General features: G+C 47.2%; 2 protein-coding genes across 6 annotated transcripts; one reads left to right on the top strand and one right to left on the bottom strand.

Moving 5' to 3' along the window:
* The first annotated feature begins 519 nt into the window (after window positions 1-519).
* ACP1 (acid phosphatase 1) lies at window positions 520-15,752 on the top strand. Of its 3 annotated transcripts, none has more exons than XR_003794989.1 (6): window positions 520-641; window positions 4,946-5,019; window positions 5,107-5,381; window positions 11,625-11,686; window positions 13,668-13,773; window positions 13,932-13,984. XR_003794989.1 is itself a non-coding variant. In XM_029232600.1 (6 exons), exons 1-6 carry the CDS (start codon window positions 599-601, stop codon window positions 14,007-14,009), a joined length of 477 nt encoding a protein of 158 aa, XP_029088433.1. In that variant the 5' UTR covers window positions 520-598; the 3' UTR covers window positions 14,010-15,752. The 3 variants fall into 3 exon arrangements, 2 of the variants coding, with proteins under 2 accessions (XP_029088433.1, XP_029088432.1); XM_029232600.1 differs by having other exon boundaries at window positions 5,268-5,381; window positions 13,932-15,752; XM_029232599.1 differs by having other exon boundaries at window positions 5,107-5,220; window positions 13,932-15,752.
* Window positions 15,753-15,987: 235 nt separating this feature from the next.
* ALKAL2 (ALK and LTK ligand 2) lies at window positions 15,988-25,223 on the bottom strand. Of its 3 annotated transcripts, XM_029232596.1 has the most exons (6): window positions 24,973-25,223; window positions 23,954-24,264; window positions 22,545-22,598; window positions 22,379-22,459; window positions 19,576-19,641; window positions 15,988-17,028 (listed from the first exon to the last, which is right to left on the bottom strand). In XM_029232596.1, the coding sequence occupies exons 2-5, from the start codon at window positions 24,210-24,212 to the stop codon at window positions 19,577-19,579; spliced, it is 459 nt and encodes a 152-aa protein (XP_029088429.1). In that variant the 5' UTR covers window positions 24,213-24,264; window positions 24,973-25,223; the 3' UTR covers window positions 15,988-17,028; window position 19,576. The 3 variants fall into 3 exon arrangements, with proteins under 3 accessions (XP_029088429.1, XP_029088430.1, XP_029088428.1); XM_029232597.1 differs by lacking the exon at window positions 22,379-22,459; XM_029232595.1 differs by lacking the exons at window positions 15,988-17,028; window positions 19,576-19,641 and having other exon boundaries at window positions 22,375-22,598.
* Between the last annotated feature and the right edge of the window lie 402 nt (window positions 25,224-25,625).

The following is a 25,625-nucleotide window of genomic DNA, read 5'->3' as shown; positions in this document are numbered from 1 at the left end:
AGCCCAGCGGCCGTCCTGCCGCAGAGCGGACCTTGCGCAGCGGTTCCGACCCGGGCACTGGGGGCGGGGGTCTCGGGGTACCAGGAGGTGCCCTTGCGGACCCCGCCCAGCCCCTGATCGCGGGCCTCACCTTCGGCCGCGCGGCCCAGGTGACGGGCGCTCACCTGAATTCCAGGACTGACTCCCTACTCTCCGAGGACACTCGGGGACCCATCAGGCCCCGTCTCTCTGGCTTCAGTCTGTGGCCCCCAAAACCCCGGGACTCGGGGCTACGCCCTCTCCTGCCCTCGGGTGGTCACTCCGCAGAGGCGCGTGACCCCAGCTCTCCCCCATTGGGCCCTCCCCTTCCAGGTGGCTCTTGGTCCCGCCCCATCCCTCCCCTCCCCGCGCCCCACTCCCCGCCCTCGGGGTGGCTCTCGGCGCCGCCTCCCGCGGGAGGCTCTGGGGCCAGACTGCGCAAGCGCGAGACTGCACTACCGCTCCGGGTGGGGCCGGGGCAGGACTACGCGGGCGCGCGGAGCGGGCCCCTCGCGGTGCGCATGCGCCGCGCCAGAAAAGTTCCTACGTGATAAGTGGGCGCCTCTATGAGCGCGGGAAGATGGCCGAACAGGTGACCAAGTCAGTGCTGTTCGTGTGTCTGGGTGAGACAGCGCTGATCTAGCCCCACTTTGACTTTCCTGGAGGGCTGGGGAGGGCTTCGTGCGCTCTGGGCTGCGCCGCTGGGCTGCGCCGCTGGACCAGGAACGGTGATGCGGAGGAGGCCGGAGAGGGGAGACCCGAGGGTGGCATGGGGCGGCGCCGTTGCCTGGGCAGCTCTGCAGGCGGGGTGTCCTTGACGTGCCCGGTTCTCTCTCCAAGCGGGGTCTCCTGTTCAGTCCTGTCTCCGAGTCGGATCCCCTGTCACCTGCCGAAGCCCTCTATGCAAGCCTGGACCTCTAGCTTCTGTACAGTCCTTTCTCCAAGCCCGGTTCCCTTCTCACCTGCAGCACCTGTACTCCAAGCCAGGGTTCCTGGCATTGCACTTGCCTAGAATCCCTTTTTCCCCTTCATCAGACAGACTCGAGGCCACTGGGCTGATCTGTCCTTTAAGGGCCTCCTGATGCGCCGAAACCCATGACAACACTGGTTTGCTGGCATGTTGCCTCGGCCCATGCTCACAAATGGATCTGACCTAAAGGCAGGGGAAGTGCAAAGGTTTAGGATTTCTTGATTGTAAAAGCCAAACCAGGGAGATCTGATTCCCTAGGTCACTATGTAACAGCCCCATGTGCCAATATTCCTCTACATGAAAATGAAGGTATTTTTTATTTTTAATTCTTCAGGTAACTCCCAGCTCAGAATTATTTTCATTTTTAGGACTTCAACAGTTAGCCTCCCTTACTTAAAATAGAGCTCACTTTCCCTTTAGCTTTCAGGATTTTTCCTTTAATAGGGCACCTCAGTGCTTCCACCCCATCGCCTTAATTCCCCAGAGAGGACGGCCTATATGGCCGTCAATAGTCCAGTGACTTAAAACCTGATGAGTCTGCATTTCCTGCATTTCCTTCCACTTCTCTTTAGGTGCGCCCTTAAAGAAGGCCACAGAAGTGTGCTCAGCGTTTCCCACTTTACCCCGTTTACCATTTCCTACTCACACACCCTGTGGACTCCCTGTTCCCCAGGACTTCAGATGCTCAGTGCGCCTTCCGTGTGTGCTTCTTTCTGGGAACCCATTTTGCATTTTGCCTGGAAAGCCTTTCTAAAAGGTCAGACCCAAGTATTCCCTTCTTTACTTTTTCCAGATCATCTAGGTAGAGGTAGTTGTTCCCATGACCCTTTATAGACACCTTTCCTCACACAGATTTTATTATAATTAACTTGATAGCCTCCTGAGATTATAGCTAGATTTAGCCCTCTTGAAGGCAATAACTGTGGCTTATTTTTCTTTGTATTTCCAGCTTTAGGACAAAATATGATGCATACTAGGTATTTGCAGAATTGAATTTCTATGAGGGGAAAAGTAAAAGGCCTCCTTGTTTCACTTTGACAGTAGGCATCATTTGATTTTTAAGCTCTCCACTGAAGGCTGACTGATGGCTTCAACACAGTTTTTTAAAGGGCAGTTCAGCTCAGGTTGGGCATCTAATAGGATTCCATTGCCTTGTTTATTTCACTTAGTATTGTTGATTAGGCTGACATAATGCACTATGGTGGCTCTTAATGGGAGATGTCTGCTTGTAAGTATTTATTTTCAGTACTTTTTTTTTTTTTTAAAGCAACTGCCATGGGACCAGGCACTGTTCTGAGTGCTAGGGATATAGTGGTGAGGAAAACAGACAAAAATCCCTGCGTCTCTAGAGCTCACATTCCATCATCAACAATCAAGTATTTGGTTAGGACAGTAAGGCAGGAAAGGGGGAGAGAAGGAGAGTGCAATTGTAAGTAGGCTGTTCAGGGGAGGGCTTACCGAGAAGGTGACATTTGAGCAAAGACTTGACGGAGGTGAGGAAGCAAGTGTAGGGTATTTTGGAAAAGCACTCTGGACCCAGAGGAAGGCAGGTGAAAGATTTTGAAGTGAGGGTGCTGGCCATGTTCAAGAAACGGCTGGGAAGCTGAAGTTCTTGGCCTGGTGACCTAGTACCTTCTCAGTCAGACACTCCTCTGTACCTGAGGACTCAGAGATAATGTGGCTGTTTTCTCAGTTCCCAGTCGATACATAAGCAGTACTGTTCTTGGTGCATAGGGGAGAAGTTACTTCCTGACATACAGTGAGTGTTCTGGGGCAGGAGTCTGCAAACTCTTTATGTAAAGAGCCAGAGAACAAATATTTTGTGCTCTGTAGGCCATACCAAAGGTGTAGTGCAAAAGCAGCCCTAGCCAATACATAAATGATTATGCTGGGCTGTAATTGTGTATGGACACTGGGATTTGAATTCTATGGAATATTCTCAAGATATTCTGAGTATTTTGCAACTGTTTAAAAATGTAAAAAAATTATTTTTAGCTTTGAGAACTATATACAAAGCTGGTGGGTCCTGAGCCCTAGTTTTCAGACCCACATTTAGGTTCTGCGGTGGACAGATCTGGTGAGGCCGGGTGAGGACTTGGGCTCACTGAGCGAGTTAAGCCATTGGAGGGTTTTGAGCAGAGGTGGGAAGTTTAAGAAGAAGCCTTCAGCTGTTGTGTTGAGATTGGACTGAGAAGGGGTGAGGGCCACAGGAGGGAGACCCACAATTCAGAGAGAGTTTGTGTGTTGAGCCAGAGCTTTGCCAGTGGAGGGGGTGAGACATGGAGTTCTGGGGTATTTGAGGTTGCTGTTTGCCATTTCACTTGGGAGCCTGTATGCAGGACAGTAACAACAGTACGTTTCTGAAACATAAAAGTTTTATTCCTTCAAAGCGTTTATTTGGACCTGTTTCAGACTGAAGTGCAGGGAAGTGTCAGATGTATACCATTGGTAAGGGTAATAGCAGAAAAGAACGGAACTCCTTATTTTGGCAAGATTATTAAGTGTTTAATGTTTTAAAGGTCTAAAGAATGTGTGCTGTTAATTGTGTCCCAGCCAGCACACTGGGAGATGAGAGAGAGCATAGTGGTGTCAGGTTACCTTTTTCCTACAATTAACCAGTATTTAAATACTCTTCATCTTTTAAAGACCAGCCCTAATTGTTCTTTTTTTCTCATAAGAAACTTTCTTATTCTTTATGCTTTTTAGAATCTTTTCCAGTGCTCCTGTAGTATATTGCTTGTCTATCAGCATTTGTTTTCTTGTTTTTATTATAGCTAATTCCGTATCTCCCATAAGTACATTGCTTAGCACGTGGTAGAAATATTTTGAGGGAAGATTTTCTGTCTTTTATCTTTCTTCCCCTGTGTAGTAAGGAATTTGACCCCATTTAATGAGAGGTCTTGCCTCTGTCCTGGCTGCTGGGAGGTAACCTTCAAACCCCTTGGAATTCCCTTGGAGTGATAGGAGTGTTTTGTGATTCAGGGATGGCCCTACACAGCTTATGCTGAGGAGGTAACTCGGGTGGAGGCTGCGAGCCACACATGGCAGGGGAAGGGGCTGGACATTGAGTTCAACCACAGGCCAGTAATTCAATCAGTTGGGCTTATTTATGAAACCCCAATAAATCCTTGGCACTGGAGCTCTGGGAGGCGTCCTGGATTGGGAGTACTCTGAGTACTGTCACACATGGGTGACGGGAATGTGACACGTCCCGAAGGACGAGAAAGTTTCCTATTTGGAACTTTCCAGAATCTTTGCTGTGCTCTCTGACTTTGGCTGGTTCTGCTTTGTATCTTTTTGTGATAATAAAACTATAATCATAAGTATAGCATTTTCCTGAATTCTGCAGTCCTTCTGGAGAAATATTGAACCTGTAAGGTTCAGCTGGTTTGAAGTGAGGGTGGCTCTGGGGATCTGTGAACTTGCAGCTGCTGTAAGTTCTGGGCAGACTGGACAGCCTGGAGGACCATCCCTACCCCAGCTGGCTGACTTTTGGGTCCACAGCACTCAAGCAAGGGCTCCCTCCGCACAGGTCCTGCGGTAGAAGTCTGTGTGGAGCTACTCTTAGGCCTAAATACATTTGCTTGTGTATTTTATGAAACAATAGTCATCTTTATTATGTGCAGTATACTTGAAAATGCATATTTTAAATGCTATTCTGTTGTATTTCATTTTAAAATAGGCTGGTTGCGACCCACTTCGTTGATTTCACGACTCACTTCTGGGTCAGTGATAGCAAACCTGAAAAACGATGATTTTGCTCATGACTGTTCTGATTTCGGATGTCTTTGTCATTTGTACTTTGAGTACTTGGACAGTTGGTGTGAAATCATTGAGCAGGGTTGGGTCAGCTGTTCCCCCAGGTTCTGCCACGTGCTGGCAGGACGGTCACCTCAGAGAAGAGTACCTTGCTTCCCTCACATCAGATGCTCACTCTGCCCCCTCCTTTTTTTTAAGGTAACATCTGTCGATCACCCATCGCAGAAGCAGTTTTCAGGAAACTTGTAGCTGATCAAAACATTTCAGATACTGTAAGTACTGTTCACAACCTTAAAGAGGACAACCTGAATGGCTTTGGGGCAGAAAATTGTGAAAAAAATTCTTTTTTTCTCCTGCAGTGGAGGATAGACAGTGCAGCAACGTCCACGTATGAACTAGGAAACCCTCCTGATTATCGAGGGCAGGCTTGCATGAAGAAGCATGGTGTCCCCATGAGTCACGTTGCCCGGCAGGTACTGTACTTGACCTTGAAGGTGCACTTGTGTGTTTTGTGTTGCAGTGGGTCATTGACAGTGGCGCTGTTTCTGACTGGAACGTGGGCCGGTCGCCAGATCCGAGAGCTGTGAGCTGCCTGAGAAATCATGGCATTAACACAGTCCATAAAGCAAGACAGGTAGAAGAGACCTCGTTTAATTTCTAATACGTTGATCCCGTAACCTGAGCGGTTGTGAGAGGCTTAACCAGACTTATGTATAATGAGTGCGTTTATTTGAGTCTGTTTATTTAGGGTCAGCCTAACCAGCCACAATACACCCATTCTGGTTCCACAGTTCTGAAAGGTTTGCATGGTCTTGGAATTGACTTGTTAAAATGCATGGTCGAGAGAGCCCTGGCTAAGAGCTGGCAGACCTGAGCTGGCATCACCTTTTTTTCTGTGCGTGAGGTCTTTAAACATTTAAGCCCTGGTGACTTAGTCTGCTTCCATTACTAGGTTGTTGCTAGAATAAATTTCGGTTGTAAATACAGAAACATATTGCCAGCTGTGAAGTGCCTTAGAAATACCGGGTAACGCTGATATTACTATGGATGCATATCCTGCACACCAGCAGTAGTACTTCTGGGTTTTGGTTCTGGAATGCGGCCCAGCAGAACGTCCTGCGAGGAGGTTGGTGTGCCTTATCTGCTCTGCAGGGTGGAAGCCACCAGCTGCATGTGCTCTCGCACTTTTGAGATATGGCCAGTGTAATGGAGGCTGCATTTTAAATTGTAACTCATTTAAATAGCCACTTGGTCTGGTGGGCACGTTATTGGGCTACAGGGTTCTAGACTCCCGTGGAACCGCGGGAGGTGGGGTGCTGAGGTTTTCATGGCAGCATTCGTGGTGAGACGTCGGGGTCCGTAGGCGGCCCGTCCAGTCCCTCCCAGTCTAGGAGCTGCTGTGGGTGCTCGTGCTGGCACCTTCTATACCACGGGGACCAGCTGCTACAGAAACACGCTTCGTTTCTGACTAGCGTGTTGTTCTAAAGGGACTGCTATTTTTATCAATATGATTATTTTGTGGAGATTCAATTGGATTTTTTAAAAACCTCGCTAAAATCTGCTAACTTCCTTTTGTATCCATCCTAACAAAATGTAGGCTCTATAGGCCAAGAAGGGTTATGGCTTGGTGTCACATGAGCTTTTGAGGCCTTCAGAGTGAGAAGCCAAATATTTTGAAAATCAGTTGTCAAATATATTGCATGTTTGTAAGTATGGATGGCAGTGTGAGAACTATAATTTAGTATTAGTGCTTGGATCAGAACTTTTTGTAAGACTGGATAAAGATTCCTTAGTCGTTGTTATACTGAATTTTGTCTCTATTTAAAACTTTGCAGATTGCTTTGCCATATAACATCGTATTTTAAATTTTGGTCGTTCTCAAATTTTATCAATTACGGAAAGGAGTGGTTGGTAAACACATTTTGCAGGTCAAGAAACAGTTCTGGGGAGAAAATAAATGACTTATTGAAGGTTATGCAGCTGCAAAGTGGTAGAACTTGGATTTAATTACAGGTTTATTTGTTGAGGTGTGAGCCAGAAAATTCACAAAACAAAATTACTATAGAAACACTTTTAATATGTTAATAATGTCTCAGAAATTAGTAATACACACATTATTTTTGACTTAGATAACTGAGATCTGTGAACTAGTTTCTGGCTACATCAGTTGACTCTGCATGTTAACAATTTACTATTTAAATTAACTATTTTAAGGACCCTTTCTTAAGTGGAATTTTCATTGGAGATTAAACATTTTTTATATCATTTGTCCATTCTGATCTCTTCAGGGTTGTACATATCTTGCCAGTTTCTATTTTGTTTTTTAAATAATGTAGATTTATTTTGAGTAGACCTTCAGAATTATGAGCAATCACACTTCCATGTTTTCTGCTTTTAAGATCAGATTATTTTTCATACACTAAGTTTATAATAAAAGTGGGTACAAATGAAATATTTTAAATACACATGCCTTAAAAAAACAAAGCTAGAAAGTTATTGCTTATGAAATTATTACCAGTTTTAGAAGTAGTACTTCCACATGATCTATTTTCTTTTTCTTGTTGCTTTTAAGAAAATTTTCTCAACAATGATTTTTTTAAAAATGTGAAAGTCCTAGTAGGATATGTCAGTATCACGTCAGATCTTTGTTATTTTTTAGCATTTTCTAATGTTTACAGATTTCCTCTTTAGTGAGTATCACAATTTGTATGAGAACTATTCTAATATTTCTATTAAACCTGGGTTTTATAGACAGAATACATTCAGGGTACTTTTTTCTTTTTAGCGCATGTAATCATTTCTCTGGAGTATGTGAACTCTCACATCCGGTTAGTTCTGTGGGGATGTTTACTTTATCATACATTCTTTCCCTTTTCAGTAAACTTTATTTGACATATGCACAGATGTCAGGGTGCTCAGTGCATCTTATGGCACGACCAGCTCTACTCCCTCTACTCCAGAGGTCACCACTCAAAATGCCGTCTACCTTTTCAGCTTTATGGCAGTGGAATCCTATAGTGTGTATACTTCTGTCAGCTTTTTCCTTTGTGAGATTCTCCGTATTGTTGCTCATAGCAGAGCTTAGTCATCTTCATTTGTGGACTCAGTATCATTTTACAGTTAGGCTACAGTTTATTATCAGTTCCACTCTTGATGAACACTCGGTTGTTTCTAGTTTGGGGCTGAGTCCACTGAATATTTTTGTATGTGTGCAGTTCTGTTGGGTGGATACACACCTGGCATCACACACTGTGTCGGGGTCGAGCAGCCTCATAAAACAAGTTGGCTAATGTTTCTTTTCTCTTCGGTTAAAAAACTTTTGTCAAACAATGATGGTATTTCTACCTTAACTGTTTGGAAGGATTCATCTAATCCATTGTCCTTTTGTTGCTCCCTGCTGTTGCTGTCATTTTCTTCTGCTGTCTTTAGCTTTCTTTGGTGTGTAGTTACCAGCAGTTTTATGTGGTCAGATTCACTTCCTGAATTTGTGTCTTGATGGTTTTCATCAGTGCTGGAAGATTCTGGGCTGTTATCTTTGTCTACTTTTCTTCCCCTCATTCTTCTGAGATTCAACCTAAATGTATTTTGAACATAAATTTCTTGTGCTTTTGCTACTTTCTCCATCCTTTTTTTCACTGTTTTTCAGTCTGAGACTTTTCTCCTGACCTGTTTTGTGATGTACAAATCTTTCTGTTTTCAAACAGTTCATAAGCCTCTATTTATTGAATATTTAGTGTCTGTTACTTTGTTTAATTCTTTAAGTTTTATTTGGTCTTTTAAATTGACTCCAGCTTTCTGGTGAAATTCTACATCTTGCCCTATATTTTCGTGAACAACTCCAATCACAGTTATTTTACACAAAGCCTAGTAGCTAATACCTGGTTCATCTGTGAGTCTGCTTTTCTTTCTTTTCCTCTTTGTTGTATTGCTCGGCATGCTTGATAGTTTGGATTAAATGCGGAGCATGATGTATAGACAATGTAGAAGCTTTGGGTGAAGGACCTTCGCCCCCAGGTGGCTCCGCTTTGGTAGGGCAGGAATTGGTTTGGAGCTGACTGGTTTCTGGACCTGCCTCGCGGGGCTCGGGCTGTGCTGGACGGGCCCCTCTTGGGTGAACTTCCAGGAGTCCCCCTGCCGGGGAGGCGTTCGGCACACAGGGCTGTTCCTGTTTAGCAGCTTCTGAAGTAGTTCTTCTTCCCTCCCCACTGAGTCTGCTGCGTGCGGCCTTCCACTTGTTCTCTTGGCTTCTTTCTCTGAATAGTTCAGGAACTTGGCAGATGCTCTGAGGAGAAGACGTGTGGTGCCAGCTTCAGCTCCGGCATCTCCATCCGGTGAGGGCCACTGGCCCTTTGGTGCTCCTGCCTTCCATCAGCGGCCTTCTGCCCAGGCTTCTCATGACCTGGGAGGCCGGGTGGTTTGACCCACGCGATGCTGAGCACCCCTTTCATCCCCCATCGTGACAATCACAATGTCCTCAGACGTTGCTAACAGCCCCTCCTGTGAGAGTCTAAAGCACAGTCCCCAAAGTGGGTTCCAGGGACCCCTAGGCCAGTGAGGTCAAAATGTGTGAGTCAGGGATCCATTCAAAGGCTCAGACTAACCATAACCAGTGAGCTTGGACAGAGTAGGAAAAGTTTGCTCGTATGTTTTCATGTTCTGCATTGCAAATAACCTGTAAGAAACCACTGCTAATGAGCTTTGGTGTTGCATCAGAGAATATCCACAGTTACACAATGGCTGTTAAAATACTGCTTTTAAGCTACATACTTGTGTGAGGCTGGTTTTGCATATTTCAGCAGATCAAATGCAGAAGCACAGAGGAGAACCGTCTGCCTTGAGTAAGCAGACATTAAAGAGATTTGCAAAAATGTAAAACAGTGCCACTCTCCTCCCTAAGTTTCAGTGTGGAAAATAGAGCTGTTTTTCATTTATAAAAATGTTATAATAACAGGTAATGAATTTTTATTATTTTTAAGTGAATAATAAGTGTTATAAAAATTTCACTTTTAATAGCTTTGGTGAATATTGGTACAATAGATAAAACCCTAAGTAACAAGTTGTTTAGAGGGAAGGCCTAAATAATTTTAAGAGTTAAAAATTGCTGCATCCAGGAAGTTTGAGATCTCTCTTCTGAGCTCTAGCCAGGGCCCAGGATCAGCAAGTCCTCTTGAGGGCGGGGGCAAGATGCCAGCTGCCCTTTGTGGCCGGTCAGCCCTCGCAGGTAGCCAGGCTTATCTGTAGCAGCAGAGGGCCCGCCAATTTGCATACCTGGTCCTGTGCACGCGGTTGGGATTTTGGCCTTTCTGAGCCTGGCTGTCATGGGAGCACGTTAATGATTGTGCAGAAGTGTTTAGTTTTGATGGGCGTTTTCTACTTTTTTTCTGGCAATAGGGTTGTTTTGCCACAAGCTATTTCATTTATAGCTGCAAGCGGAAATCCTTTACCATGCATTCTTTATAAGATGTTAATTATAGCTGTTCCTCTTCCACAGTCATTTTAACATCTAAACATCATGTAGCTACATGTAGCTGTCAGTTACTAAGTCTTTCTTAGGATCTGCAATCGCAGTCATTCCAAAATTAAAAACAATGTTTAATATTTAATCTCAGGACATTTCTCAGACAACTAATTTGGGGAAATAACTTGTAATATTTGTTCTAACAGATTTTAAAATAAGCTAGTACCTTGGGAATGTTAGCAAAATTTGGTGCCAGTACTTTATTAATGTGCTACGCTAAAAATTAATGCAAGTGCATACTAAGAGTCAAAGTGTATTATTTTTAACAGAATAGTGAGTGTATTTGTGGTTCTTTTGCAGCACTGATCATAGTAGAGTGTCACTACTCTGTCTAACCAGGTATTCAAAATCTTTGTAGTTTCATTGTGCCACTAGATTTTAGAGGATTTTTTTAGTGATGAAGATGAGTATTGAAAGCATTCTTAGAAATTATTTCCATCCTTGATTACGGCATGTTTCCCTTCCTTCCTTCCCACCTGCCTACCATTTTTTTAATTGAAGTATAGTTAATTTACAATGCTGTTAGTTTCAGGTGTACAGCAGAGTGATTCAGTTATATATATATATATATTCTTTTTCCGATTCTTTCCCCTTATAGGTTATTAAAATTGAATATAGTCGCTCTTTTCTTATTCTGTTATTACGTATACTAATAAAAAATCATAAGAGAGTTTTTTGTTTATATTTTAGTGAGCTTATGTTTATGAATTATGTCTGAAAACAGTGCCAAGTTTGGGTTAGAATTAGTAAAAATACTGAGTGGTACTTTCTTCTGTGTCATGTCCAAGTTATGGATATTTAGTCAGAAGAGAAGATCCAGAGATTCAGTTACTCATGTGTTTCTTTCTCGTGAGCCTGACCACCCTCTACTTCCTCTCTGCCCTCTTCTCTGCTTTATTTTTCTGTGAGGCATTGTCACTCGAGAGCTGCCCGCCCTGCGTGGGAGGGAAGCCCCACAAGGACAGCCGCCAGAGCTGCAGTTGGCCCATGTCACCGGGGCTGAGGATGAGTGCTTGCAGCATGAAAAATGGGCTCAGACACGGAACATTTTAATACGTTAACCGAGTTAGACTTTGCTCCTAAGAAGTCGAAGATGAAGTCTAAACTTTGCATCCACATATTATACTATTTATGATTATTCTAGGGAACTGTATAAAATAAAATTTATTTGCAATACAATTTTAGGAAATCAGGTTAACTGTTTAAAGTACCTTAATTGATTTATAACTTAATAAGTGAGTAGCAGATTCAAGTATAGCCTTTTGTTTTTTTTCTTTTTTTTAAGGTTCTGTTTTGGATCCTCTAGGCTTGATTGGTCTAAACGTAAACATTATGTTTTCACTTCTCATTTACTTTTAGGTTACCAAAGAAGACTTTGCCACTTTTGATTATATACTATGTATGGATGAAAGCAACCTGAGGTAATCGTATTTTTAAAGGGTATTTCTCTTCAACTCGGTTCAGTAATAGGCTAGGCAGTTTGTTGTCCAAAATGACTTTTCTAGTACCTTAAACTTGTAATATATAATGATGGTCACAACATGTGGAAGTACTTATTTAGAATAGTAAGAAATCCAGGGAATAATTTAGAACTGAAGTCTCATAGATCTGTTTACACTTAGACACACCCTTTGATAAGGAAAAGTCTGACATATAAGGTGATGCTTTGTTTTGCAGGAGAATGAGTTTGTTATTGCTATAATGATTCACGGCCAGCATGGTGTTTTATTGTGTTTCTCATCTTATTCCCCCTTACAGCTGCCTCACAGCAACCCCCAAAAAAAGACTAACAAAAAAGAAGACGTTTTAGTTCATTTAAATCGTTGATTGCCTTAATCAATTTAAAAAACAAAAACTGTCAGGTTAAGGTATTAGATAAAAATGGCTAAGCATGGTGCATATCATGTGCTGTGCACGCCAAAGCGCTTCCTCTGAAGGTTTGCACTGTCGCTCCATCTTATCAAAGAGGAATTCGAGGCACAGAGAGGTTACGTTACTTGCCCAAGTTCACAGATTCAGTGGTGGGTGTGTTGGAATTTTAGCCTAGGCTCTGTGAGGCATGAGTCACACTCACCACCGTGCCCTATCGCCTCACTTGTGCGTTTGACCTCAGGGGACATGGATCTGGGCAACAAGGAACTTGGTGTGGCATTTCTTCAGCCAGGCACTGGTAACCAATGATGAGAGCGTTTTCCTGGGCCTCTCCTCCTGAAGTCTGAGGTGGGCTTACATGTATTATGGGCTTCACGTATTCAAATTAAACCTAACAAACAATATGATACAATGTGACCATGCAAAGATAAATGAATACGATGTATTTTACAAATATAGAGGCAGACTCGGGCTAAGTGACCAAAGGGAATGTATGAGCAGACCATGCACCAGTTGCAGGACGGGCACCGTGCTGCCTGTCACACAATACGTCTTGCTGAGTGAGATGCCTAAGCACTCCGCCCGCAGGGCCCTTAGTGTCTGCCCTCACCGAGAGGACAGAGACGAGCCCGCGGTGTGAGCGCAGGACCACACTGCCTTGCTTCACTGCTAACCCGTAAATGTTGCGTGTGTTTGATTAACAGAAACTCTTTCCTTTAGTCACTGTTGTAGGGTGGACAGGTACGGACGCAACAGGCTTACCTAGGTTTTCATTAATCACGAACTGCGTTAAAATACGTAGATTTTCTATTTTTGTTTTTCACTTGTAGTTTTGTTTGGTCCACGTTTCTCACTTACGGAATAGCTCATCAGTATCATCAGCAGTGTCTTGTTAGAGAACGCCGTGTGGCACCCATTACTGAAATGTCCAGACGTGGTTGGCACTTGGTGGTGCAGCCCGAGCCACCCCTGCTCCCACCTGCCCTTCACGTTTCAGCCTCGGTGGCTTCCTGGGGAGGGTCCGTGCTCTGAGGCCTCGCGGGTTTCCCGTTAGACTCTGTTGTCCCCCGTAGAGATTTGGTAGCCAAATGCAGGAACAGTCCACACGAAGCTCAGTGAGAAAGCTGAGGTGGGAGATGGGCGCGGAGCCCCCCCAGGCAGTGGAGTGGGTGCAAGGACCACCGTCAGGACACCTTAGCGTGGAACCTCCCGCCCTCTGGGACTTGGTTCTCATGGCTCTTTGCGTCCCACTCTGTCGCCCCGTCAGGGGAATGCTGATTACTGTCTGACTCAAAGCTGTACATTTCGTGTAAGTCCCCTGCTGTTGCGAGCTCCCTTGCCTGAAAGACAGAGCCTTATGACTGCAGCCCCGCGGAGGGCCGTGCAGAGCTGCTGAGTGCTTGATTTCCTCTTTAAGTCAGGTCACTTTTGCTGGATTTTGATATGGGTGCTTCATAAAACCCTAGCAGACGTCCCAGTTTAACTTGAAACCATAGATCAGAAAACTGAGTTCATGTTTCAATTTTACAGAGATTTGAATAGGAAAAGTAATCAAGTTAAAAACTGCAGAGCGAGAATTGAACTACTTGGGAGCTACGATCCACAGAAAAAGCTCATCATTGAAGACCCTTATTATGTAAGTATGGTTCTCACTTCCATCCTGCGGTTCACGGGTAGGGATAACGTAAACACCAGCCTGTCTGTGTGCCCTCATGTCGGGAGTCGGAGGCAGACTCCTGAAGGGCCTTTTCCTTACGCAGGCTTTGTTACTCTTCCTTTTCCCTGTCTTTTCAGGGTAATGACGCTGACTTTGAGACCGTCTACCAGCAGTGTGTGCGGTGCTGCAGAGCCTTCCTGGAGAAGGTTCGCTGACCCGGGTCCAGCCCTGCTGCGGCCCAGGCTCGTTCCCACAGGCCCGCATTCTCAGTCAGGTGTCACAGTGTCACCATTCCCTAGCCAAGGCCGCAGCCCTTTTTTCAGTTGACTCACTGTTTCTTACCTTAAAAAATAATTGTAGATGGAAATCAGTTGTTGCGTTTGGTGGACGAATAAATAAAAATTTTTGATTCAGCCAGTTTATGGGGTAAGTGTTCTTAGACTAGTTGAACCTCCCACTTTGCCCCAGTTACAGAAATAGTGGAACAAAGAAAATCGTAGAGCAGCAAAATAGAACATAATGAAGTAAAGCATCTCTGTAAGGCTCGGCAGCATCTGAGCCCATCGGCACTTCCAGGAACCTGCACTACCTCTTCCCTCTGTGTGGACGGGGCCCCTGCCCTGCACTCCCTCTTGATGCCAGGGCCTGGTGTCCAGCGATGTTGGTGAGAAGTGTTCACACACATGCACAGTGCACACTTGCGCATTGACAGGACAGGAAGGAGGAAGATTTGCGTGACTCATCTTCAGCACCTTCACTCCTTAGTTTGTGTCTGTCTAGTTGATTTCATAAGGAAGTCACCTTATGTGTTCCCGTTTGAACCACTTTGCCTCTGGAAATGTAATTATGTCCGGGAAGAAGGACACTTGTGTGCTGGTTTACCTTAGGGCCAGTGTGGGGACCACGTCTGCTTTTACATGCGTGTGATTAACCTGAATGTCAAATATAGATCAGCTTAGATGGGAAAAAAATAATAAGTGGGGAAAAAGTCCTTTTATGTTGGAATGCTTAAATATTGATATATTAAGTATTCTTTTATCAGTGCTTAGTTTATAGGCAAATATAGGTAATTTCTGTGCACTTGGAGATAACTGATCTAAAATTCATATGAATATATGTCAGAAAAGATTGTTTTCAAATAAACTGGGGAAATTACAAAACTACAGCTAAGTACAAGTCTGGTGTTTGCCTGTTTTTCTACTGACAGGTGGAGAAGAATCAGAAAGCATTGCCTCCACTGTCCCTTTTGGATGATGTGTGATGTGTGCCTGTCTGCCCCGTGCCGGGCAGCACCCTAAGCGGCGTAAGTGCCTAAGTAAGCACGTTGCTTCCACTCAAGTAATATGTTCATGGGAGAAGCTGGCAGCCCTGCAGCCACAGCGGCCTTGCCTGCGCCCCATCCTCAGTGGAGTGTGGGTTCTCCTTGGGGCCAGCACCCCAAGGCAGACCCCTGTGGATGGCTAGATGAGGGACAGCTTTTCTCCTCTCGGTCTTCACCCCAGTTCATCGTTGATGACCCGAAGTCCCGGGAGGACTCTGGGTCACAGATCGGTCTGAGTGACGGTCGCTCAGAAGCAGGGAGAGTTCAGAGGAACGGCTTCTGGTCCTCAGTATCACAGGAGCCCCAGATGGGGGACCTTCAGTCCTGAGCTTACTCGGGCCTGAGGGATGAGCAAGGTGTCTTTCCCACCAGGCCACCGGGGGCGGCAGACTCAGGGACACCGGGGAGGTGGCGGCAAGAAGGCTGGCCAGGAGTGTGTGTGGTGGCCTGCAGGGTCGCTCCATGAGGGCTTATCCTGAAACGTGGGAGGATTGAGAATTTGATAATGGTACCTTTAAAAAGTAAAGAATTGAGGGAAAAAGTCTACCTGCAACTAGGAAACAGGAAAGTAAAGCACTTCAAAAATTACACCCTAAAAAAAAAAAAAAAAAAAAATTACACCCTAGTGCCCTAATCGTTCAGTAATTGCTTAATACTCTCAAAGCCAGGAAATTTCTTTCTCTTTTCTGTTCCTTTATGTTGATGAATAAATCTCTCTAGTTTGTTTTCTTTAACATTTACACACATGTCTTAAACACAGACCCTCAGACAAATCCTAGGGTTCCTAATTGACTTTGTCCTTAGGCTGTATCCAGACTAGGGCTCATGTGAACAGAAAACCTCGTTGCTGAATTCACTTGTCTGAAAAATTAGATCCAGTCAGATTTGTTCAAAATATATCTACCTGTAAAAATCTGGAGCTTTTGGGAAGTCTTAAGGTCCCTCTTAGTTTAGCGTTTCCATTACAAGGTCACACAGGAAATACGGAGTTTAGTGTTTCCATTACAAAGTCATACAGGAAATACGGATGCAACCTTATTTGAAATATTCGCTACCAAATCACGTACGTTAAGAAATATGTCGCCAATATATAGTGCCACTCTTTTTAAAAAATGCTAATGTCCCTTACAAGAATTCATAGCTTTCTCGTTTTATTTATTTATGCCTTTTATATTCTGTGATATCCTGCCAGTATTTCAGTCTTTTCAAAAGATTTGTAAATCATGAATTCCCAATGATGAACTTGTTCAGGAGTAAAGAGTCACTTTGAAGACTTCATTATAACAAACACTTCATTTATTACTTGCGTTTTATTTACAGTATCTACATATTGCACAGTATCTAGATACTATTTTACATTTATTATACAAAGGACAAATGAAATTAGCCTGAGCATGTACACAGATTTACACTCCAATGTCTCCACAACTGAAGTTCTTTTCTGTCTCTTTTTATTTATTTATGTTTTTAAAATTTTTCATGCAATTCCAAATGATACTCTGGGCATTTAATTGTAAAAGTAATAAAATATTAAATAATACCATATGCTATATGAAAATATAGTTCTAGATTCTGCTTATGCTTCTCAAGAAATATTTGTGACGTCACCTAATCAGGAAAAGGAGAAATCTCTCTGCCGTTTCACAGCATGACACATCAAACGTGGAGCATTCTCCTGTTGTCTAAAATGACCGGTGGCAAGCATTACTGTCAGGCACACCCATTTACTGACTCTGTGCCCACAGACGGTGTCAACATACAAAACTCAAGGTAAAGGAATTATGGGAGAGGCTGTCTGCAAAAATAAATCTCTGTTCATGGGGCGTGTCCAGAAGGCAGTGGGCTCTGCCCTGCTGGTCTCCAAGGCACTTCTCACGGTCCCGGGCCGCTGCTCGTCCGCGGCGCTCTGCTCGCTGCGAAACAAACACGTTTGGGTTCAGAGAATGATTCACAGTTGCTTATTGATTCTGGAAGAACTATACATTCAATTACGTGTAACATAATGTGTGCATAGATGTGAGGAATTGCAGTCTGCATGTTTCCCTGTGTGCCAAAATGTGTGTATATTTTATTCTGGAAAGTAACTCAGTGCTCACGGACCTGCTGCGCTAAAGGGATGGAAATCATCACAAACGAAGAGAGAATGCTTGTTAGGGTTTGAAGAACAGTGCTCAGTGTTGATGCGTCCGCCGCCAAGTCCTCGGTAGTTCAGTCCACGCTGATGTGGGGCGATCCTGGGTTGCTCAGAATAGGCTGCATTTTGTAGAGCGAGCTGGATACTTGTTACTCAAAACTCTGTTTCTCTGAAAATATTCCAGGGCTCAGGCTTGTAAGTTACTGGAGCGGCAAGTCCAGGTAGTGAAGGGGTGTGTCTGGGAGGCTCTCCTGCTGTGTGGGAGGATGGCTGCGAAGCTACAGCTTCTCTTTGGCTCGAGGAGATCAGGTCATGAGTTTCAGCAAGAAGGAGCAAAGGGCTCGGGCTCGGGCTCTGCACTGAGACCTCAAGTGTGGAGGGTCCCTGTGCTCGGACCCCTCTAAAGACCCACTTCTTTCAGACTTAGCCTTTAAGAAGTTGAGGCTCTGGTCTGGAGTAGGAAGAGGAGTCTTACCCTGCAGCTTCGTTGTGACATCTTCATGTGTTAGGACGGCGGAAGAAACGTACGTGGACACAGCTTACGCCACTTAAGGAAAACCTGCTGCTAACGCAGGATGTGCGCTCTGCCCTCCGGGACACACAGAAACCCCTGACTGTCTGCATCGTCACCAGCCAGTTAAGACTTTGCTACTGCGGTTTAGAACTTCTGGAGTTGGAAGAAGTTAATCTTTTTAAATGTTATAAAATTATTTTAGCAGAAGTATCTGTATTTTAAACTACCCACTTCTTGACCAAAGTGAACACGGTTACCGACGGCGGTGACCAGTGCGATGTGGGTCTCCGTGTTGTGTTGGGAAAGCCCTGGTGTGCCCGTCCTGAGACGGTGCAGAGGTAGGTCCACGCTCGGGAGCAGTTCCACGGAAGCGTAGGCTCCTGGGTACCATTACTCTCGACTTTTCGCTCCGGGGAGCTGTCTCTGCAGGAGAGCAGTCTTCGGGGAACCACTGTGGGGAAGCAGGGGGTTAGCTCGCAGGCACAGAGACAGGAAGCCTGTGGCCTGAGCGGTTCTTCGGTGGATGTGGACGCTGGGCATCTGGTCTCCCCACTTGTGAGTAGATGGCGGTTGTTTTCCAGGGATGTGCCTGGTTCATCTTTGGAAATAGTGATGCTTTAACTATAAAGAAATGCTTAATGAAAACAACATTCTCATCTCCCCGGGCAGGTACTTTGGGAGACTTACAAGAATCCATTCATTGCTTTAAAAATAAGAAGTTTTCTGTTTGCCATGTGGGCAGTGGAAGAGAAACTGGACAGCATTCAGATGAGAAGTGAAGGTGGAGGAATTTCTCAGCTTTGGCATTAAAAACTGTGCTTTCACTTCCCCCACACAGAAAGTGTTATACACGTTTCAGTGAGCTTGGGGAAAATGTGGGATGATACCCTCCACTAACCACTTGTTTCACTGAACCCCCATTTGCTAGTGGGACTCCTGATGGGAAGAAGCAGTGCTAAGGACACAGCTCAGGGCAGCACCCACTGCCCGGCTGACCCCAAGCATCTGTGCAGACGTTGTTCAGCGCAGCCTTCGCCACGGTGAGCACCCCTCCTCCACTTACAGGAGGCGAAGGGACAGCCATCTGACTGCAAGGTAGACCCCGCATCTGGCTGTGCCTAGCATACAAGACACACAGCTAGTGTCCAGTTGTGAAGTTACAGTTTGTGGCTGAAATCGATGGCATTTGTGTCAGGAAAATAAAACCTTTCAGCCCGTCCCTTGACTCTTGCTGACAGTTAGCGTTATGTGTTACATGTCAGCCCTCAAGAGGCCAATGTAAAAAGTTTAGCTCATAAACTCAATGTGTATTTATATTTTTACCATCAGAGGCTTTTAAAAAATAACTTCGATAGAAACATTTGAAGAGGATACCTATTCTTAGCTGTTCTTTTTAAGTGTATTGGTATAATGACAGAATTCAATGCAAACACTTGCCAGATATGTCGCTAAAATTCGCATGGATATGGTTAGTCATATACTCATCTATGAGTGTTTGAATGAAAGCCTAGAAGTGGGTGGACAGATACACACCATGTCACGCACTGAAGTCAGTAGCCAGTGGGCTGTGTGCAGGTTAATGTGAGCTCGGCCAGCGTGTCCTCCTGCGACCAGGTCTCAGTGGCTGCCTGGGGTGCTGTGTGTTTACTACTGACCAGTACCTAGAGCTATTTTGAGTGTTCTGTCAACCTTACTCAGAGTAAGGCTACTTTACCCAAAGAATGACTGTCTCTAAACTCCCATGAATTTTTCATGTCCCAAATGCATCCAGTCTTTGGTGTGCGGGCCACAGCGACTGGGCTGTCAGCTTACCTTATCCCTCCATGCACATCGGACTGACAGCCAGCCGAGTAAGAAGCCGGGCGCATCTCTTATAGTCTACAAGGGAAATAAATCACAGACCCTCGTCAGCTACCTCAACAACTTAAATGAATTGCATTCACTTTAAACAAGCATAGCAACTGCTAAAGCCATTCATTCCTTTAAATATTCTGAATTCCTTGGAAACAATACATAGACTGTCACCCGCAATCATGGCTCGAAGTTGTTGATTTAATAATTTATGGTGCCTTGGGGCCTTTAGCATCACGTGACAGAAGTTAAATGATGTAACTGGGAGGCTGTGGGAAGTGGGGATGCAGAGTCTCCCACGCGGCTGCTCTCTGCCTGTTTTCTTCTCGCAGTAGCTGCTGGGCTCATTAAAACAGCTTTCGTTTTGCTTCCTAGAGTACAGTCGGTCTTCCCGTGCCCGGTGTTACTTAACTTTTAGGTCACGTGCGGGCCGAGTCCCCTCTTGAGTTAATCATAACACAAAGCCTTCCGCACAGAAATTCTAAAGACAGTGGGTCAACAGCCAAGTACCAGAGCAAAAAACCTGGCTGGACAATGGAGGGAAGCAAGAGCTGATTTCTGAGCACAGACTGGTTTTCCTAGGTATCTCGTATGGTTTCCTGTTTCATTAGTCTCATAGGTGCTGCCTCAGAGGACACAGCAATCACGCCCATAAAGGGATTCCTCAATATGAAGTTCACTTCTCAAGAGTCACAAAATCCTACTTAAAGATGGAAGAATTCGTGCTCTTAGCTGAAATTCTGAGTGAATGCGTAAATTGACAGCAATAAATACGCACAGCGTGTCTGTTAGGCAAGCACCTAAGCCTTCTAAAAACACACCCGCTAAATATCTAGAGGACAGAACAGTTTGGGCTCAAATGAAACAATTATGTGACAGCTGGAGGCAGGGTCGTCAGGATTCCTGGCTTTTCTGCTCTTCTTCAGATGTGCCATGTTTTTTAGGATGTGCTTTTCCTGAAGAGACCACACGTGGAAGCGGCGGACTGTAGGAGCTCAAAGGAGATACTGGCATTTGCCACACACCCTGAGATCCTGAGGGCGACCACGACCCCCCTGGGCCACATGTTCTCCACCCTGATGTCCACCTTAAGGTGCAGACTTTTCTCAGCAGGTGCGGTGGACTCACAAGTCCTGCTCTTCCCGAGAGCTCACCCCAGGACCACACCTTGAGTGAGAAGGTCTGTGGTTCCTTCTGTCTAACCGGCCAGGATTCTGGGAACTGTCGTATGCAGGCTTGAGCAGCACAGAAGTGGTCAGGTTGGCTCTGCAGCTCTTTATGGGCTGAGAGAGGTGGGACCCACACAAGCAGCCACTTGTCCAGGGCACAGATCTGCTTCCAGGCCCAGGGGCATTTCTGACCGGTCCTGGTCCCACTGCCTCACCTTATGGGTGACTGGGAGCTTGGTGGCGGCCCACTCAGCAAAGGAGGCAGCAATGTGGGTGGCGCCTGCGATGGGGCACACGCAGCCTAAGTGCCTTGTCTGTCTCCTTGTCCGTGAATGAAAGGATTCAAGCAATGACCCTAAGGGTCACTTTCAAATTTAGAATCTATGATCCTATTATTGTAAAACAAGATTTAATATAAAAATATATACACATTGAAACAAAATGAGAAGGTTCTCTGACCCCTAGAAGCAGGTTAGTAATTCTCAAACAGAAGGTGATTCCATTTCAGAGGAAGGAAAGAGGGAGGTGAGGTGTCCCAGGTCCACGTGGCCTGGATGAGAGGGTGAGCCTGGAGCATGGAGCTTCTGGGACACGGGTGCCACCCGTTGACTCGTGCCACTGTCCCCGTGGTAGCCTTGAGCAGGACCACGTCAGCTCCCTCCTGAAGGCGCTCCCTGTCTGCCTGCCATGTTTGGGGACGTGCGAGACAAGGAGCTCCGTAAAGGGATGCTGCTGCCTGCACAGAGCAGCTTCCCCTTCATGGAAAGGGGCTTATTGTTTTGAGCAGGACGGGCAGGTCTGGTCTGCTGCCCCTTCGGACAGTCCTGAAAGCAGCTCCTAGGAGACCTGGCTTATTTGTACAACTGCCCTCCTGTGAGCCTTAAATGGAAGGAAAGTTGTGGTCCCTACACACAAAGAAAAGTTGGTGTAGGGCTCTAGCAGATGTCCCTCTAGCTAATAAGTTACTTGTCTTCATTGTATGTTTTGTGAAGAGCACAAGAAAGCACTTTTGGGGGAATGAGTGCACTTGTTGTGGATGAACCAGGAAGTTACAGCTGAGAGCCAGACAGAAAAGGGCACCTGCGTTTCTGAATTAGTGAGGAAGCCAAGTAGAAGAGCAGGAGTTTGAAATAGCAGTAAAATTCCTGGGTGATGGGGTTACAATTACTGGTGGAAACACAAAGTCTCTGGCCAGGGCAGTGGGGATGGCCCAGGGCCAACCATAGTTACCTTACACCCTGCAGTAGTCATTTTAGCAACTCCTTTGAAACATTTGTCCCACTGTCAGAGTTGAGTGGATACAAGGACAGGCATCAGACCAGAATGCGAGAGCGTGCATGGAGGAGTCCAGCCCCTTCCAAGAGCCGGTTCATTCCAATGACTGTGAACCACGTTCCGTTTGGCAGTAGTTGCCGCTGCCTGCGGTTATCTTAAGTGGGCTCCTCACCGCAGCCCCGGACTGTATGGTCAGCAGGGAGCAGTATTAGCACACCTGGGTTGCAGAAGGGAGGGGCCTGTTCACCTAGGTGGAGGGGCCTGAAGCCTCGTCTACACTGTACCGGCATTTCTAAAGCGAGTTGGGTGCGGTCACTTACAGGTGGGGATGGTGCAGTCTCGGGTGTTGTGGTAAAGCCTGTGGAAGTGTTTGCTGCACTTTGGGCTGAAATAAAGAGGACCTGGAACGTGGAAGAAGAAACAGATTGTGAGGGCTGCGGGCTGCCAGGAGCTGGGGAGCAGCGAGGGAATGCGTGGAAAGCCTACCTGTAAGATGTTTCAGAAACTTGTCTTTCATCCTTAGATCTCGAGGAACAATTTCTGTTTGAGGGAAAGTAAGTTAATTATTAAATTGCCTGAAAGGAGCATGTTTTCATGTGATCCGAAGTGAATGTTTAAAGTTACTGGAAATTCTGCCCTGAACACAGCAGCCCCGTGATTGCAGTACGTGACAATGTGAAGACGGGTGATAGGGCACATTTTCCTCAAATCATATTAACTGCTCTCCAAAGCTCCGGTATTAATGCCCAGTCTCCACCACTAGGATAGAGGCAGGGACTGTAAAGTTATAGGAAAAGAAAGGGGTGTGTGTGTGGTGTGTGTGTGACAGTTATCTTCCAGTGAATAAATCACTCGTAGACAGTTTCATCTTGAAGAGCTTGGGAATCAAATTCAACAACCTCTCAAAGTTCTAGGAAGAAAACCTGATCTCATACTTCAAACAAAAAATTTGCTATAGGTATATATTCTTCTAGGTATATATTTAGAAAAAGGGTTAGTTGCTGTCAAAACCACTTGTTATGAAGGCTGGTGTGAATGCATGGAAACAGACATTAACCTGGTTGGATGACATAAAGGTACAATTGCCAGGGAAAGACTGGCTGTACCGGCACAGCGCCTACTTGGTGTTGGTGATAACCTGACTGACATTCCTTCTGATTTCAGCCTTGTTTCTGCTTCTTTTTATAGCCATCTGGATTCATTTTCACTCACCTGTTCTGCACTAGTAATGCGATGGCACGTGGTCACACTACCACCAGTTCTCCTCATCTGAAGAGGGAACATTTCCGTAAGAATCTTACTTGCAAGGTTTAGACATCTCCTAAATGTCAGTCTTCATTTACAACTAACTTTAGTCAGTCTATATAAAATTGACCTTATCATATTTGACCTAATTGTGTCATGAAAGCATTAAAAGCTTTCATGCTTTCCTTGGTAATTTCCCAAGGGGCAGCCACTCTGCGAAGGCTCTGCCATGGGGAGGGGGGGCGGGGAATGGGAATTTTTGTCTCAGTTGAAACCGCTTTGCTGAAAATGTTTCCATTTCCAAAATAACAGATGACAGTTCTATGCTGAAATTACTGACCTAGGCAACAACTCACATGTCTTAGAAGTGGATGAGGGATAGTTATGTTATCTGCCAGGCATCATTCATGGAATTCCTATTTCCTTCTCTAAAAAACATATTTCCCAGTTTTTTTTAACAGTCAAAATGTATTTATCTTTTAAAAATACGTATGTGTTCTCAAAGACAATTCTATTTCCAAGCAAGTACTAGTTCTTCTAGCGTCTCCTGAGACAGGACAGGCGGACCCGCCGTCAACACCGCACACACCCGAGAGGCCTTGGGAAGCGGTCCACTCCGTCTACACAGCAACGCGGGCGGGGACACTCACCCACTCTCTGCTCCTCCGGGTAAGCCCCGTAGTCCGAGACCTCCCTGCGGCCCAGGGTGTAGTCCTGCCGGCCCGAGAGCTGCAGCCGCTTGGACTCCCCCGAGTGGTACTTCCTTAGCTCCTGGACGATCTCCACGATGAGCTGCAGCAGCGTCTGCCTGTCCGCGGCCTCCCGGGTCTCCGCGACCCCCCGGCCGGGCCCCGCCGCCCCCAGCACGAGCAGCAGCCCCAGGAGGAGGGGACGCCCGGGTCCGCGCATCCTGCGCTCGGCCAGGCTGGGCGGATCCGACGCGCTCCCGGAGCTCGGCTCGCTGCAGGGACAGGGGTGCGGGGAGACCCGGACAGCCAGTCGGCGGGGGGAGCGGGAAGGGCGGGAGAGGCCACTCCCCTCGGTCCGCGCGCCCCGGCCCTGCGGACCCAGAGGACGCCCGCCAACCCAGTGGATGGACGCCCCGCGCCGTCCCGGGCCTGGAGGGCGGGCGGGGGCCTGGCGGCGGGAGGCTGGGCCGCGGTCTCCACGAGGACTCGCCCTCCCCGAGTTCCCACGCGCTGATGCTGAGAGCAAGCCTTGGGTGCGCCCGCCCTCGGCGCGCGGGCGACACGGGCCCTGGCCGCCTTGCGCCCGCGTCCCGCCCCCGCCGCCGGCCTCCGAACTTTCCTGGAAATGGCGCATCGCCGGCGCCCCGCGGCTCAACGCGTCGCCACAACTTTCCGTCCCCTTTAGACGCCGAGCGGGGCGGCGGCGGCCGCTCGGAGGGTCGGGCCCACACCCATCTCCCTCGGGGAGCGGCCGCGCTCAAGTTTCCAGCAGCGCCTTTGTGTGGCGGTCGCCCCCTCCTCCCGCTGTCCCCGATTCCCCCCCCTCCCCCCGCCGAGGAGCTCCCGCGCCGGGACCCTCGCCCCGGCCGCCCGCTGGGCCAGGTTCTGGAAAACCCTTGGCCCCCGGTGACGGGGCCCGGCCCACACCTGCCCGGCGCCGCCCGCGGGGCCACCTGCGCGCAAGAGCCCGGCCGGGTTACCTGTCCCCGCGCCCCGGAGCCGCGGGCGTCCTCTGGCGTCTGTCCCGGCGTCTGTCCGCGCGCCCCAGAGCCGCGCGCCCCGCTCGCTACTCCATGCCCGGCGGCGCCCGGGCCGGCGGAGCGCACTGGACGCGCGGAGAAGGGGACGCGGTGCCTCGGCAGCTCCGAGCTGGGAACCCGCGCTTGCCTGGGGTGCGCGCCGGCAGAGTCCGGCCTCGGACCTCGGGGCGCCTCTTATCCCCGCGGCCGCCGACGTCAGGAGGGTCCCCGAGGGCCCAGCGCGGGGCTTTAATTAGAAGCCGCTGAAGTGTTCGTATCCCCGCGCGGATCTTCGTCAGACACCCCCCCCCGCCCCCCCGCCAACAACTCCTCCCATGTCTCCGTATCCCGTCTGTCTCCCCTCTCCCCACCCCCTCCAGCTCCCCCTCCGCGTCTCCCCCGTCTCCTCCCCCAGCTCCCCCACTTCCCCCCTCCCGCATCCCCCCCACCTCCCCCATTTCCTCTCTGCTCCATCTCTACCCGCCCTGTCGGTCTCCCTCCCCTCTCCCCTCCCCTCCCCCTCCCCCTCCCCCCTCCCCCATTTCCCCTCTCCTGCCTCTTCCCCCTTCATCCCATCTCTCTCCCCCTCCCCTTTGTCCCTCCCCTTCACCCCC

The sequence above is a fragment of the Monodon monoceros genome, unplaced genomic scaffold (genome assembly GCF_005190385.1).
Source record: "Monodon monoceros isolate NGI ecotype Baffin Bay Population unplaced genomic scaffold, NGI_Narwhal_1 Super_Scaffold_19, whole genome shotgun sequence".
Lineage (NCBI taxonomy): Eukaryota > Metazoa > Chordata > Mammalia > Artiodactyla > Monodontidae > Monodon > Monodon monoceros.
This window is presented reverse-complemented; position numbering and strand designations above follow the sequence as displayed.

What these genes read in the sequence shown, in the direction of transcription:
- ACP1 (XM_029232600.1), top strand. Translation starts at nt 599, where the DNA reads ATGGCCGAACAGGTGACCAAGTCAGTGCTGTTCGTGTGTCTGG. An exon ending in ATGGATGAAAGCAACCTGAG is followed by an intron (nt 11,687 to 13,667) that starts GTAATCGTATTT and finishes TCAATTTTACAG; the next exon opens with AGATTTGAATAGGAAAAGTA. An exon ending in TCATTGAAGACCCTTATTAT is followed by an intron (nt 13,774 to 13,931) that starts GTAAGTATGGTT and finishes CTGTCTTTTCAG; the next exon opens with GGTAATGACGCTGACTTTGA.
- ALKAL2 (XM_029232595.1), bottom strand. Translation starts at nt 24,212, where the DNA reads ATGCGCGGACCCGGGCGTCCCCTCCTCCTGGGGCTGCTGCTCGTGCTG. An exon ending in CCCGGAGGAGCAGAGAGTGG is followed by an intron (nt 22,599 to 23,953) that starts GTGAGTGTCCCC and finishes TCCCTCAAACAG; the next exon opens with AAATTGTTCCTCGAGATCTA.